Source organism: Rattus norvegicus, chromosome 9, assembly GCF_036323735.1.
Source record: "Rattus norvegicus strain BN/NHsdMcwi chromosome 9, GRCr8, whole genome shotgun sequence".
NCBI classification, from domain to species: Eukaryota; Metazoa; Chordata; class Mammalia; order Rodentia; family Muridae; genus Rattus; species Rattus norvegicus.
Window position 1 is genome coordinate 3,216,357 of NC_086027.1, and position 14,564 is coordinate 3,230,920.

General features: G+C 41.2%; 1 protein-coding gene and 1 long non-coding RNA gene across 8 annotated transcripts in view; one reads left to right on the top strand and one right to left on the bottom strand.

Annotated features, from left to right (window-relative positions):
- Positions 1 to 14,564, bottom strand: part of LOC134480315 (uncharacterized) — an 89,022-nt gene that overhangs the window by 55,945 nt on the left and 18,513 nt on the right. The window lies entirely within an intron of this gene.
- The window catches only part of Spetex2l2 (Spetex-2 protein like 2), a 70,036-nt gene that overhangs the window by 33,000 nt on the left and 22,472 nt on the right, over positions 1 to 14,564 (top strand). For 2 of the 7 annotated variants that reach the window (XR_010054675.1, XM_063267820.1), the window contains one exon: positions 11,648 to 12,434. Coding sequence is in view for 6 of the 7 variants with exons in the window: in XM_063267820.1 (XP_063123890.1) it covers positions 11,648 to 11,653 (6 nt within the window). In the remaining variant the exon portion in view is untranslated. Of the gene's footprint in view, positions 1 to 599; positions 742 to 1,409; positions 1,594 to 7,487; positions 7,543 to 11,647; positions 12,435 to 14,564 lie in introns of those variants that run through there. The other 5 variants (XM_063267822.1, XM_063267821.1, XM_063267823.1 and 2 more) reach the window with 5 other exon arrangements.

The window sequence follows — 14,564 nt, forward strand, 5'->3', positions numbered from 1 at the left end:
GTATGGGTTGGTATGTATGTATGTGAAAGTATTTGTGGGTTTTATGCTCATGGTCAGGGAGTCTGGGGAGTTTGATGGGATCTGAGGATTTGTGTGATGGACAGTTTGCAGGTCATGATGGTGTGGAAGCCCACAGAGTACTTTGCATCTTCTATTTACTTAGGTGGTAGATAGGACCATCCTGAGGGAACGAGGGGTTACAAATCCTCTTCCCTGTCAAAGTAGTTATGCCCTCTGGGAATTCATGGAACAGTAGGAAACAAGGTTTGAGAATCCCTGTTTTCAAAAGAAAAGAAATGTCATCACAACTATCTGTTGGACCCAAGCCACTGCAGTACAGAGGGTCTTTGCAGAACCATATCTCCACAGCCTTTGAAAGAGTCCTTATTTCAAAATGACTCTTTACTGATGTGCATAGAAATGTTTCCTTGAAAGAAATGTTGTTGGAGTCTCACTGTTGTGTTTTTGCTCTCTTCTTTGTGTTTGCCACATTCTTCCCCCTCATTTCTTAAATTTGAATTTTTATTGGGTTTTTTATTTACAATTCACCTAGTTCTGAAATCAAGAGTTCAGATGGTTATTTGTTCCTTGGGCCATGTCCCAACACAGGCTGGATGTCGAATTGCCAATACTTCAATCCGAACATGAGAGGAGAATGATGGCTATGCAAATGATGACCAACTCAATAAGTGATGCCATGGAGAGGTACAAGGAGCTCATACAAGTGAACAGTTCCTACCAGTGAGTCGCTGACAGAGATGAGAACCCAGCACTAGGCAGGAAATGCTTCTTTCCTGTATGACTTTGAACCAAAGTCAGGGCTCTGGTTCTGTAATGTCTGACTCTTAACAAGAAGCCTGCCTCCTGGCAAGGGTCTTAGATTTGTAGCTCTTGAACTCAGCTGTCCTACATTCGAAGGGTATAGAAGACCCTCCAATTGTTATTTTCCCCATTAAGGATGCTCTAGATAGAAAGTTTTGTATCATGATGGGAATATCAATCAACTCTGAACCTGTAGGACTCTTGACAGGAGATTTAAAGATCTGTGATCCATGAGAAACACATGGAAAGATTGTATAGCTATTAGGTCTTCAACTAACCCTCAGAGGGGATTTCCCCACTATGTGAAGATGGTTTTAGCATATCATGGACATATAAGCACCCATATGGACCATTTTTTCTACCTGGATTATATAAACCATCTTAGTGTCAGGATTTTCAGAGGTACTTTGATTCATGTTGAATGTGGATTCTGGATTTGACCTCCTCTAATTGGTGCTAACTTGTATAGTGTGGCTCTAGTCTGGGGATTTCTGGGGATGAGGGCCCTTGAAGGGATGATTGGACTTGCAGGAGTGACAGGCAAATAGAAGCTGGCTGGGATTTACCATTGTTTGTTTGTGGTTCAGCATCAGGCACTCCCAGCTCCTGCGTGAACAAGCTCAATTGAAGAACAATATACAGATTTTGCTGAATGAGAAGAGAGAACTGCTGGTGGAGCAGACTGAACTGCCAGCATCCTCTGTGGAGGCAAAGAGGTTCTGTGAAGAGGCCGGAATGAACATCTGTGACCCCAGTGCCAAGCAACAGCAGGTAGGGTTAGGCCTCAGGGTCAGGTTGTCCTCATGTCTTACCATAACCATAGACAAACCAATGTAACTGTCTATTGACTGATCCATGTCCTGACCTAGGTCTCATCCAAGTGTTCATTTATGTGATGGTTTACAAGGCTTTCCGTGGAGAGAGCCCCTTTTTCAAGAAACTGCATGTTTGTAAAGCAAGTGCTCCTGCTCTTTGAAAATCTGCAGTTTATTAAGGGAGATAGGTTGATCATACATCACAGCACTACATGCCATTATGTGTGGAGGGTGCTATGTGCAAGCCCCTCTTTAGACTAGAACAGGGCTTTGAGGGATGAAGCAAAAGCCTGGAGCTTGTTTTCTTTATAGGGATCAATTGAGACTCCAGGAAGTAAGTAGTTTTCAAGGAGGAGAGCCTGGTGGAAATGGCAAAGAAATGGTTCTCGTTGTCATTTGTGGTGGTTTTTGTTGTTACTCACTCTTTTCCCTGTATATGAAGATGGTGTCTTCATGCTTCATAAATCTTGGGTAACTGACAGAGCCTGAGGAGCAGCATGTCAGTCCTGTCTTATTTGAGTCCTCCTGGAGAGTTCTCATCTGGGCCTTACAGTCTGAAGCTGGTTAGAAGAGCAAGGATGTGGAAAAGGTTTCTCAAAGTCTGAGGGTTGGCATGAGAGATTTGAGACTTCAAGAACAAAGTTATACGTATGTACCCCCAATTCTTACCAAGAAAGGAGTATTGCTGTGCTGACCTGCATCTTAGGGAACATGCGGGGAGGCCAGTTAATGACAAGCAATTTTGTCCAGTCATTATCCAACTTAGACCTTTAAGTCTAGGTCTCTCAACAAACATGAAGTTTCCTGTTTTGTGCTGGCCAGCAGTCTTTGCACCACTGGTCCAGTTCCAGGTGGAGCCCCGTCTCATATTTGTCTCAATACATTCTTAAACCATTCACTTATTTTCAAAATAAGGATTAGATTCTTCACTTTACCTGAATAGAGGTATCCCCCGGGAAGAATCTGGTTTGTCTTATTGGCTTCACCATGATCTTGCATGGAATCCTAGAGTGCATCCCTCTGCTGACATTGCTTTGCTGACTATATTATGGGCACGGCATTCTTTCAGGATAGATTCCCTCTCAATATTGTACACAGTGCTGCATTTCAGAAAAGTCACTGTATGTTATTTATTTAGCCTTTTTCTGACTGACATTGAGGTTGTTTTAATATCACATGCACTCTAATGTGATGAAAAGTTCCTGGTAAATGACCATGAGTCACTGTCTCCTCTGATGCTTCCAAGGTCTTCGAGGAAGGAAACAGGGTAGTTTTAGTGAGGGGTCTATGATGAGTCAGCATAGAGCTCAATGGAGTCTTTTCCTAGAAATCTCTCTCTTGGGAATTTGATGTTGTGTTGTTTAGGCTATCTGTGCAGAACATGTAACTTATTTGTAGGACCATCAAGTATCTGCATAGAAATGTTTCCTGAAGTGGAAATGAGTACAGGCAAGGGCAGCACAGCCTGCTTGAGTCTAAGAGACTTGTACACAGCATTGTTCCCAGTAATTCCTCCCTCAACAGGAAATGTGCTGCATAAGAGCAAAGTTTTCATTTGTGCATGTGAGTGTGTATCTGTGTGTCTGTGTTTGTGTGTGTGTTTGTGTGTGTGTTTGCAGTAGTGAACCTGTGTTTCCCTCTATTTCCAAGTTTCATGAGAAAAGTACTCTAAAAGTTCACTTTACATCCTTGAAAAATGAAAGACAGCTGCCCAGTCATTAGGCATCTCCATCCAGCTCTGTACAGCAAAAGGACACTTAAGTTATTAATTTACTCTGTTTTCAAAAAATTCATAACAGAATTATCTTGTGAAGTCTGGGGGAGGAGTGGGAAATATGTTCAAGTGAGTCGCGTTTCACAGGGGTAACAAATGGTACAGGCCTGGAGCTTGCAGGTCCCTTTTTGTAATGGTGTAAAAGAAGGAAAATAAAGTCCTTTAGAAATCCAACCCCCAAAAAGAGGACACAAAAACACCTGTAATGTAGATTTTCAAGTGATTAGCAGCAAAACTACTGATCTCCATTGAAATCCTTTGGAGCACATCAAAGGAAAGGAGTACAGGGAGGTAAGGGCAAGGCTTCTCTATAAAATCCATGAGTTTATGTTGCTTCTCCGTTCTTTGTGAATTGTGAAAGCCCACTGGAAGGTTGTGTCACTCACTGTGTCTTCTCCAAGGTTGCTTTCCACATTGCCTGCTACCATTTCTTTTTTTTTTCTTTCTTTCTTTTTTTTTTTTTTTTTATTAACTTGAGTATTTCTTATATACATTTCGAGTGTTATTCCCTTTCCTGGTTTCCGGGCAAACATCACCCTCCCCCCTCCCCTTATTTATGGGTGTTCCCCTCCCCATCCTCCCCCCATTGCCGCCCTCCCCCCAACAATCTATTTCACTGGGGGTTCAGTCTTAGCAGTACCCAGGGCTTCCCCTTCCACTGGTGCTCTTACTAGGTTATTCACTGCTACTATGAGGTCAGAGTCCAGGGTCAGTCCATGTATAGTCTTTAGGTAGTGGCTTAGTCCCTGGAAGCTCTGGTTGCTTGGCATTGTTGTTCATATGGGGTCTCGAGGCCCTTCAAGCTCTTCCAGTTCTTTCTCTGATTCCTTCAACGGGGGTCCTATTCTCAGTTCAGTGGTTTGCTGCTGGCATTCGCCTCTGTGTTTGCTGTATTCTGGCTGTGTCTCTTGGGAGAGATCTACATCTGGCTCCTGTCGGCCTGCACTTCTTTGCTTCATCCATCTTGTCTAATTGGATGGCTATATATGTATGGGCCACATGTGGGGCAGGCTCTGAATGGGTGTTCCTTCTGTGTCTGTTTTCATCTTTGCCTCTCTATTCCCTGCCAAGGGTATTCTTGTTCCCCTTTTAAAGAAGGAGTGAAGCATTCACATTTTGATCATCCGTCTTGAGTTTCATTTGTTCTAGGCATCTAGGGTAATTCAAGCATTTGGGCTAACAGCCACTTATCAATGAGTGCATACCATGTGTGTTTTTCTGTGATTGGGTTACCTCACTCAGGATGATATTTTCCAGTTCCAACCATTTGCCTACGAATTTCATAAAGTCATTGTTTTTGATAGCTGAGTAATATTCCATTGTGTAGATGTACCACATTTTCTGTATCCATTCCTCTGTTGAAGGGCATCTGGGTTCTTTCCAGCTTCTGGCTATTCTAAATAAGGCTGCCATGAACATAGTGGAGCACGTGTCTTTTTTATATGTTGGGGCAGCTTTTGGGTATATGCCCAAGAGTGGTATAGCTGGATCCTCAGGCAGTTCAATGTCCAATTTTCTGAGGAACCTCCAGACTGATTTCCAGAATGGTTGTACCAGTCTGCAATCCCACCAACAGTGGAGGAGTGTTCCTCTTTCTCCACATCCTCACCAGCATTTGCTGTCACCTGAGTTTTTGATCTTAGCCATTCTGACTGGTGTGAGGTGAAATCTCAGGGTTGTTTTGATTTGCATTTCCCTTATGACTAAAGATGTTGAACATTTCTTTAGGTGTTTCTCAGCCATTCGGCATTCCTCAGCTGTGAATTGTTTGTTTAGCTCTGAACCCCATTTTTAATAGGGTTATTTGTCTCCCTGCTGTCTAACTTCTTGAGTTCTTTGTATATTTTGGATATAAGGCCTCTATCTGTTGTAGGATTGGTAAAGCTCTTTTCCCAATCTGTTGGTTGCCGTTTTGTCCTAACCACAGTGTCCTTTGCCCTACAGAAGCTTTGCAGTTTTATGAGATCCCATTTGTCGATTCTTGATCTTAGAGAATAAGCCATTGGTGTTTTCTTCAGGAAATTTTTTCCAGTGCCCATGTGTTCATGATGCTGCCCTAGTTTTTCTTCTAATAGCTTGAGTGTATCTGGTTTGATGTGGAGGTCCTTGATCCACTTGGACTTAAGCTTTGTACAGGGTGATAAGCATGGATCGATTTGCATTCTTCTACATGTTGACCTCCAGTTGAACCAGCAGCATTTGCTGAAAGTGCTCTTTTTTCCATTGGATGGTTTTGGCTCCTTTGTCAAAAATCAAGTGCCCATAGGTGTGTGGGTTCATTTCTGGGTCTTCAATTCTGTTCCATTGGTCTATCTGTCTGTCTCTGTACCAATACCATGCAGTTTTTATCACTATTGCTTTGTAATACTGCTTGAGTTCAGGGATAGTGATTCCCCCTGAAGTCCTTTTATTGTTGAGGATAGTTTTAGCTATCCTGGGTTTTTTGTTATTCCAGATGAATTTACAAATTATTCTATCTCTTTGAAGAATTGGATTGGTATTTTGATGGGGATTGCATTGAATCTGTAGATTGCTTTTGGTAAAATGGCCATTTTTACTATATTAATCCTGCCAATCCATGAGCATGGGAGATCTTTCCATCTTCTGACGTCTTCTTCAATTTCTTTCTTCAGAGTCTTGAAGTTCTTATTGTACAAATCTTTTACTTGCTTGGTTAAAGTCACACCGAGGTACTTTATATTATTTGGGTCTATTATGAAGGATGTCGTTTCCCTAATTTCTTTCTCGGCTTGTTTCTCTTTTGTGTACAGGAACGCTACTGATTTATTTGAGTTAATTTTATACCCAGCCACTTTGCTGAAGTTGTTTATCAGCTTTAGTAGTTCTCTGGTGGAACTTTTGGGATTGCTTAAATATACTATCATATCAAATAGTCATATTTTGACTTCCTCATTTCCGATCTGTATCCCCTTGACCTCCTTTTGTTGTGTGATTGCTCTGGCTAGAACTTCAAGAACTATATTGAATAAGTAGGGAGAGAGTGGGCAGCCTTGTCTAGTCCCTGATTTTAGTGGGATTGCTTCAAGTTTCTCTCCATTTAGTTTAATGTTAGCAACTGGTTTGCTGTATATGGCTTTTACTATGTTTAGGTATGGGCCTTGAATTCCTATTCTTTCCAGGACTTTTATCATGAAGGGGTGTTGAATTTTGTCAAATGCTTTCTCAGCATCTAATGAAATGATCATGTGGTTTTGTTCTTTCAGTTTGTTTATATAATGGATCACGTTGATGGTTTTCCGTATATTAAACCATCCCTGCATGCCTGGGATGAAGCCTACTTGATCATGGTGGATGATTGTTTTGGTGTGCTCTTGGATTCGGTTTGCCAGAATTTTATTGAGTATTTTTGCGTCGATATTCATAAGGGAAATTGGTCTGAAGTTCTCTTTCTTTGTTGGGTCTTTGTGTGGTTTAGGTATAAGAGTAATTGTGGCTTCATAGAAGGAATTCGGTAGTACTCCTTCTGTTTCAATTTTGTGGTATAGTTTGGATAGTATTGGTATGAGGTCTTCTATGAAGGTCTGATAGAATTCTGCACTAAACCCGTCTGGACTTGGGCTCTTTTTGGTTGGGAAAACTTTAATGACTGCTTCTATTTCCTTAGGAGTTATGGGGTTGTTTAACTGGTTTATCTGTTCCCGATTTAACTTCGGTACCTGGTATCTGTCTAGGAAATTGTCCATTTCCTGCAGATTTTCAAGTTTTGTTGAATATAGGCTTTTATAGGAAGATCTGAAGATTTTTTGAATTTCCTCTGGATCTGTAGTTATGTCTCCCTTTTCATTTCTGATTTTGTTAATTTGGACACACTCTCTGTGTCCTCTCGTTAGTCTGGCTAAGGGTTTATCTATCTTGTTGATTTTCTCAAAGAACCAACTTTTGTTCTGTTGATTCTTTCTATGGTCCTTTTTGTTTCTACTTGGTTGATTTCAGCTCTGAGTTTGACTATTTCCTGCCTTCTATTCCTCCTGGGTGTATTTGCTTCTTTTTGTTCTAGAGCTTTTAGGTGTGCTGTCAAGCTACTGACATATGCTCTTTCCTGTTTCTTTCTGCAGGCAGCGCTATGAGTTTTCCTGTTAGCACAGCTTTCATTGTGTCCCATAAGTTTGGGTATGTTGTACCTTCGTTTTCATTAAATTCTAAAGTCTTTAATTTCTTTCTTTATTTCTTCCTTGACCAGGTTATTATAGAGTAGGGCATTGTTCAATTTCCATGTATATGTGGGCGTTCTTCCCTTATTGTTATTGAAGACCAGTTTTAGGCCGTGGTGGTCTGATAGCACACATGGGATTACTTCTATCTTTCTGTACCTGTTGAGGCCCGTTTTTTTGACCAATTATATGGTCTATTTTGAAGAAAGTACCATGAGGAGCTGAGAAGAAGGTATATCCTTTTGCTTTAGGATAGAATGTTCTATAAATATCTGTTAAGTCCATTTGGCTCATGACTTCTCTTAGTCTGTCTACATCTCTGCTTAATTTCTGTTTCCATGATCTGTCCATTGATGAGAGTGGGGTGTTGAAATCTCCCACTATTATTGTGTGAGGTGCAATGTGTGTTTTGAGCTTTAGTAAGGTTTCTTTTACATATGTAGGTGCCCTTGTATTTGGGGCATAGTTATTTAGGATTGAGAGTTCATCTTGGTGGATTTTTCCTTTGATGAATATGAAGTGTCCTTCCTTATCTTTTTTGATGACTTTTAGTTGAAAATTGATTTTATTTGATATTAGAATGGCTACTCCAGCTTGCTTCTTCCGACCATTTGCTTGGAAAGTTGTTTTCCAGCCTTTCACTCTGATGTACTGTGTGTCTTTGTCTCTGAGGTGTGTTTGCTGTAGGCAGCAGAGTGCAGGGTCCTCATTGCGAATCCAGTTTGTTAATCTATGTCTTTTTATTGGGGAGTTGAGGCCATTGATGTTGAGAGATATTAAGGAATAGTGATTATTGCTTCCTGTTATATTCATATTTGGATGTGAGGTTATGTTTGTGTGCTTTTCTTCTCTTTGTTTTGTTGCCAAGATGATTAGTTTCTTGCTTCTTCTAGGGTACAGCTTGCCTCCTTATGTTGGGCTTTACCATTTATTATCCTTTGTAGTGCTGGATTTGTAGAAAGATATTGTGTAAATTTGGTTTTGTCATGGAATATCTTAGTTTCTCCATCTATGTTAATTGAGAGTTTTGCAGGATACAGTAACCTGGGCTGGCATTTGTGTTCTCTTAGGGTCTGTATGACATCTGTCCAGGATCTTCTGGCTTTCATAGTGTCTGGCGAAAAGTCTGGTGTGATTCTGATAGGTCTGCCTTTATATGTTACTTGACCTTTTTCCCTTACTGCTTTTAATATTCTTTCTTTATTTTGTGCATTTGGTGTTTTGAATATTATGTGACGGGAGGTGTTTCTTTTCTGGTCCAATCTATTTGGAGTTCTGTAGGCTTCTTGTATGCCTATGGGTATCTCTTTTTTTAGGTTAGGGAAGTTTTCTTCTATGATTTTGTTGAAGATAATTACTGGTCCTTTGAGCTGGCAGTCTTCACTCTCTTCTATACCTATTATCCTTAGGTTTGATCTTCTCATTGAGTCCTCGATTTCCTGTATGTTTTGGACCAGTAGCTTTTTCCGCTTTACATTATCTTTGACAGTTGACTCAATGATTTCTATGGAATCTTCTGCTCCTGAGATTCTCTCTTCCATCTCTTGTATTCTGATGGTGAAGCTCGTATCTACAGCTCCTTGTCTCTTTTGGTTTTCTATATCCAGGGCTGTTTCCACGTGTTCTTTCTTGATTGCTTCTATTTCCATTTTTAATTCCTTCAACTGTTTGATTGTGTTTTCCTGGAATTCTTTCAGGGATTTTTGTGATTCCTCTCTGTAGGCTTCTACTTGTTTATTAATGTTTTCCTGTGTTTCTCTAAGGGAGTTCTTCACGTCTTTCTTGAAGTCCTCCAGCATCATGATCAAATATGGTTTTGAAACTAGATCTTGCTTTTCTGGTGTGTTTGGATATTCCGTGTTTGCTTTGGTGGGAGAATTGGGCTCCGATGATGCCATGTAGTCTTGGTTTCTGTTGCTTGGGTTCCTGCACTTGCCTCTCGCCATCAGATTATCTCTAGTGTTACTTTGTTCTGCTATTTCTGACAGTGGCTAGATTGTCCTATAAGCCTGTGTGTCAGGAGTGCTGTAGACCTGTTTTCCTGTTTCTTTCAGCCAGTTATGGGGACAAAGTGTTCTGCTTTCGGGCATGTAGTTTTTCCTATCTATAGGTCTTCAGCTGTTCCTGTGGGCCTGTGTCTGGACTTCACCTGGCAGGTCACTTGCAGCTTGTCCCAGAGCTCAAGATTGCTCGTGGGGTTCTGCCTCGCCTGCCACCATTTCTTTCCAGCTACCTTGGCAACTACAGCTTCCCCTGGTAGTTTGGCTTTGATTTTATTCATTGAGAATTTGAGTTGCTTGGAGTTGCATCATCATACAGCAAAAGTCCCATATGCTGTGGTGCAAGAACAGGACAGTTTCAGGATCCCCTTTAAGTGCACAGATAATCCAAATCACTCCCCTATGTTATCTGTGTAGCATTCTGCAAGTGCTGTTAATCAACATCATTTTCTCTCAGTTAATTTCAGCCTCAATGGGGTTAGGAGAAATGATGAACTTCAGATGGGTCTGGGAGTGTAAGAACAGGTAGCCCTATGAGAAGCCATGTTCAGAAAGTGGAACAGAAGTTTTAGTTAACCCAGTGATTCCACAACAAGGACTAGGTGTTGCCATTGCAACTAGGGAGCATCAGTGTTGTAGTGGTCCCAGAGTAGCCTGGAAGGAGAATCTATCCAGACATGCATCAGCCAAGGAGTAAAAATGTACCATAGGGCGGAGCCCTTCTATGGATTCTTATTCAGTGTGAGATAATCCATGCAAGCTTTTACTTACTTACTCAAAATATCTGTGGCACAATCACATTACGTAGAGAAAATTTGTTGATTTGGATCCTAGTTATGGAGATTTCCGATGATTCTAGCTTTGGGCATGTAGTCACTCAGGCTATGGTAAAGAGAGCTTCGATTAGAAGAAGCTGCACACATTGGGAAAATCTGACAGTGTACAAGAACAAGAGTCTAGTCTACCACCAACATATGGTCCATTGCTGGGGAACTAGACTGCTCTACACAGCCTTGGGAACTTGCTAAGCAAGAGTGGTAATAGGGAAAGAACCATGAATCTATGTGGGTTTATGGGAGAACAACACATCACTGACTGAGCTGTCTATAAGCTCCGGTCACTATATACATATCCCACTCAACATTTGTTTTTATGCCTCCAGAGTATCCTGGGGAATCTTTACATTAAGCATTAATGTTCAAGTAGGAACACAGGCTGGAAGAAGCCATTTGAATATCCTTTCCCTATATAAATACCCTTTTTGGGTGAATGACCACCCACCTGGAATTCAGCCTCAGGCAGCTAAAGAGCTACTCAGAGTATTGTTCTGGTACAGTTCATGTGAATTTTGGCCATGAAACAATATATATGATCCTCTGGATTTCTTGGTATTTTCTACTCCTTTCTTCCTGTGATCTCTCCGGAAAGATCTGAGGACATTTTCTCTTCTGTCCTCTCACAAATTGCCTTACACTAGCCATAGACTTACAGGGGTGCTGGTGTGTTTCTACATCACAATCACCTATAATGTTCCGTGTGCACGCTGGGAAGATTTGCATGGAGCACATTCTCAGTGATTACAGGATCTATGCACTTCCCATGGATTTGATGTGAGATGGCTTTTCTGTGTATTTGCAGGTACAGCGGTTAAAATGTAACCTAGGCAGGTTCCTTCACTGCAAACATAGTCAGAACTTTCACCTCAATTCTGGGCATGTTCTCCAGAAGGCATCCACATGGTATTCTAGGTTGCTCATACCTCTCTTGAACTCAGATTCAGACATAGGTACAATGTTATTATTCAATATCATATACATGGACCAGTTGGAAAATAGGCTCATTTTTCTCTTAATTCCAGTACAGTACATAGTCTACAGTTCATATTCTAGCAGTTTTAAAACCTGAGATATAAATCCAAGCCCAGGTACTCTATGACACTTGGGGATGCAGGGACTGACCTCAGCTGACAGGTCATGCTGGATTGTCCAACTGAATAGAGCTGATGTAAGAGGGAGAGCTGAATTGACAACCACTCACTAAACCTTTTTTCCCTTGCTCTGCTAGGCCTGAAATTCTCCAGCAGAAACTCGAACATGACACAGACCAGGACAAGATCTCCCTTGGAGAGAAGAGCTACAGGAGGAGAACTAAGTGTGCACAGCAAATACACCACTATTGCATCTCATCTGTAATGTCCATAGCAATTGTAGACTGCATTTCCACCTTTAGTTTAATTTCTTTTGATTGAATAGGTCGTACTTTCACCTCGCCTCTCTGCAGCAAGTGTGTACTTTTGGAGGGACTCAGAGAACTGCTGATGCACATCAATCAAGAGCTCCTGGTCATCCCAGAAAGACTGTGCACATGTAAATTTGTACTTGTCCTGATGGGTCATCCAGAAGGGTTTCATGGAGATCAGTTCACACATTGGAAAGACTTTGAGACAAAGTCTGTAATATCATTTATACTCAGTGTTGAATTGCTTTTTCCTTCATACCCCCACTCCAACAAAACAGACCTACTCCCACTCCTCTTGAAAAGATTATTACCATCAGTAACTGCTTGTCTACTATGTCTCCAAGCAAGCCACAGGATATAAGTCTATTCTGCAAAAGGAGCAGCAAAAGAATGCTTAGCGCAATTCCTCTATTTAAAGTTTGGTTGAGTTTTGATTATTTTGGTTATTTGGTTTTCCTTCTATTCATTTGAAGTTTTGTTATTTATGAGTTGTTGTTTTGTTCATTTGCTTTTCTGTTTTGATAAGGATATAGACTGCATATATTGACTACCTGCATCTGGTTACTATCAAGTAAATTGAATGTATTCTGGTGAATAAAAGAGTAATCTCAAACTCTTCACTCTTAAGAACATTCTTTATTGATCATTAGTGTCAACATCTGAAGTCCCACAGCTATCAGGGAGGGATGGATCTCTGCATTTTCATGGGGACTGGGCATCAAAATTACTTCCCAGTAAGACTGTGATTCAAAGGCATTTATACAGTCACTGTTCACTGTGTTTCCAACTCTGTGAATTTCAACTTCATCATGCATACATTACCCACTGTGTATGCTTCCTATAAAATATATAGTTACCTCTAAATTATACTCTGTGGATGAGAGTGTTGAACAAATTAATGGGATAAACATTAATTTTTCTGTAATATCTCCCAGGAAATATAAACATGGTATAAGAGAGTTTAAAGCAATCACGAAGCCTGCGCCCAAATCCCGTGGTGGAGAGTGCTGAACACCCAGGAATGCAGATAATCCTGAGACCACAGGACAGAAAGCCACTTCTGCCCAGCTCTGCCCATATCTCTGGCCCAATATTCATCTGCATGATGCCTCTGAAAACAGGAAAGGAGGAGCAGTCAGTGGCAGAAATCTGCTTGGTCCAGCCTGGGCCCAGAATTGACCCGGGCCCTGAGCATATTTGAAGAAAACCAGAGGCATACAATTCTCTGTTTCCTGATTGTGGCTTTTTTTATTTGAAGTTCTAAACACCATTTTGTTGTTGTTGAATTTTAATTGGATATTTTTCATTTCGAATTCAAATGTTATTCTTTCCTTGTTTCCTAGAAATAAGTCCGAATATCATCCCCCTCCCCCTCTTCTACAAAGGTATTCCTGTCAACATCCATCTACTTTCCCAGCCTAGGGAGGACCAAGGGCTGCTCATTCCATTTGTGCCCAAGAAGGCCATCCTCTGATACACATGCAGATGGAGCCATGGCACAGTCCCTGTATAGTGATTGGGTAGTAGTTTAGTCACTGGGAACTCTGCTTGGCAGGCATGGTTGTTCTCATGAGGTTGCAAGCCCCTTCAGCTCTTTCAATCTTTCTGTAAGTCCTCCAGTTCCCAGTTGAATCATTTGTTGCTTGTATTCACCACTGTATTTGACATGATCTGGCTGTACCTCTCAGGAGACATCTATATCCAGGTCCTGTCTGCCTGCACTTCTTAGCTTCATCCCCCTTATCTAGTTTGGAGGCTGTATATATATAGGCCACATGTGGGGTAGACTCTGAATGGCCATTCCTTCAGGCTCTGTTCTAAACTCTGCCTCCCTATCCCTTCTATGGGTATTTTCCTTCCTCTTTCAAAGCAGGAGTGAAGCATCAGCATTTTGGTCATCCTTCTTGAGTTTCATGTTGTCTGTGCATCTTGGGTAATTTGAGCATTTGGGCTAATATCCACTTATCAAGGAGTCCAGACCATGTGTGTGTTTCTGTGATTGGGTTACCTCACTCAGGATGATATTTTCTAGTTCATTCTATTTGCCTATGAATTTCATGAAGTCCTTGTTGTTGATATCTCTGTAGTACTCCATTGTGTAGATGTACCACACCTTCTGTTCCCATTCCTCTGTTGAAGGGCATCTGGGATCTTTCCATTTTCTGACGATTATAAATAAGGCTGCTATGAACATAGTGGAGCGTGTGCCCTGTTCTATGTTGGAGCATCTTTTGGGTATATGTGCAAGAGAGTTATAGCTGGGTCCTCAGCTAGTGCAATGTCTATTTTCTGAGGAACCTTCAGAGTGATATCCAGAATTGTTGTACCAGTCTGCAATCTCACCAACAGTGAGGGAGTGTTCCTCTTTCGCACATCCTTGCCAGCATCTTCTGTCGCCTGAGTTTTTGATCTTAGTCATTCAGACTGGTGCGAGGTGGAATCTCAGGGTTGTTTTGTTTGGCATTTCCCTTATAACAAAAGGTGTTGAACATTTCTTTTGGTGCTTCTCAGCCATTCCATATTCGTCAGCTGTGAATTCTTTGTTTAGCTGTGAACCCCAATTTTTAATAGGGTTATTAGACTCCCTACAGTCCAACTTCATGTGTTCTTTGTATATTTTGGATATTAGCCCTCTATCAGTTGTAGGATCCCTAAAGGCCTTTTTCCAATCTGTTGTTTGATGTTTTGTCCTAAGCACAGTGTCCTTTGCCTTACAGGAGCTTTGTAGCTTTATGAGGTCGCA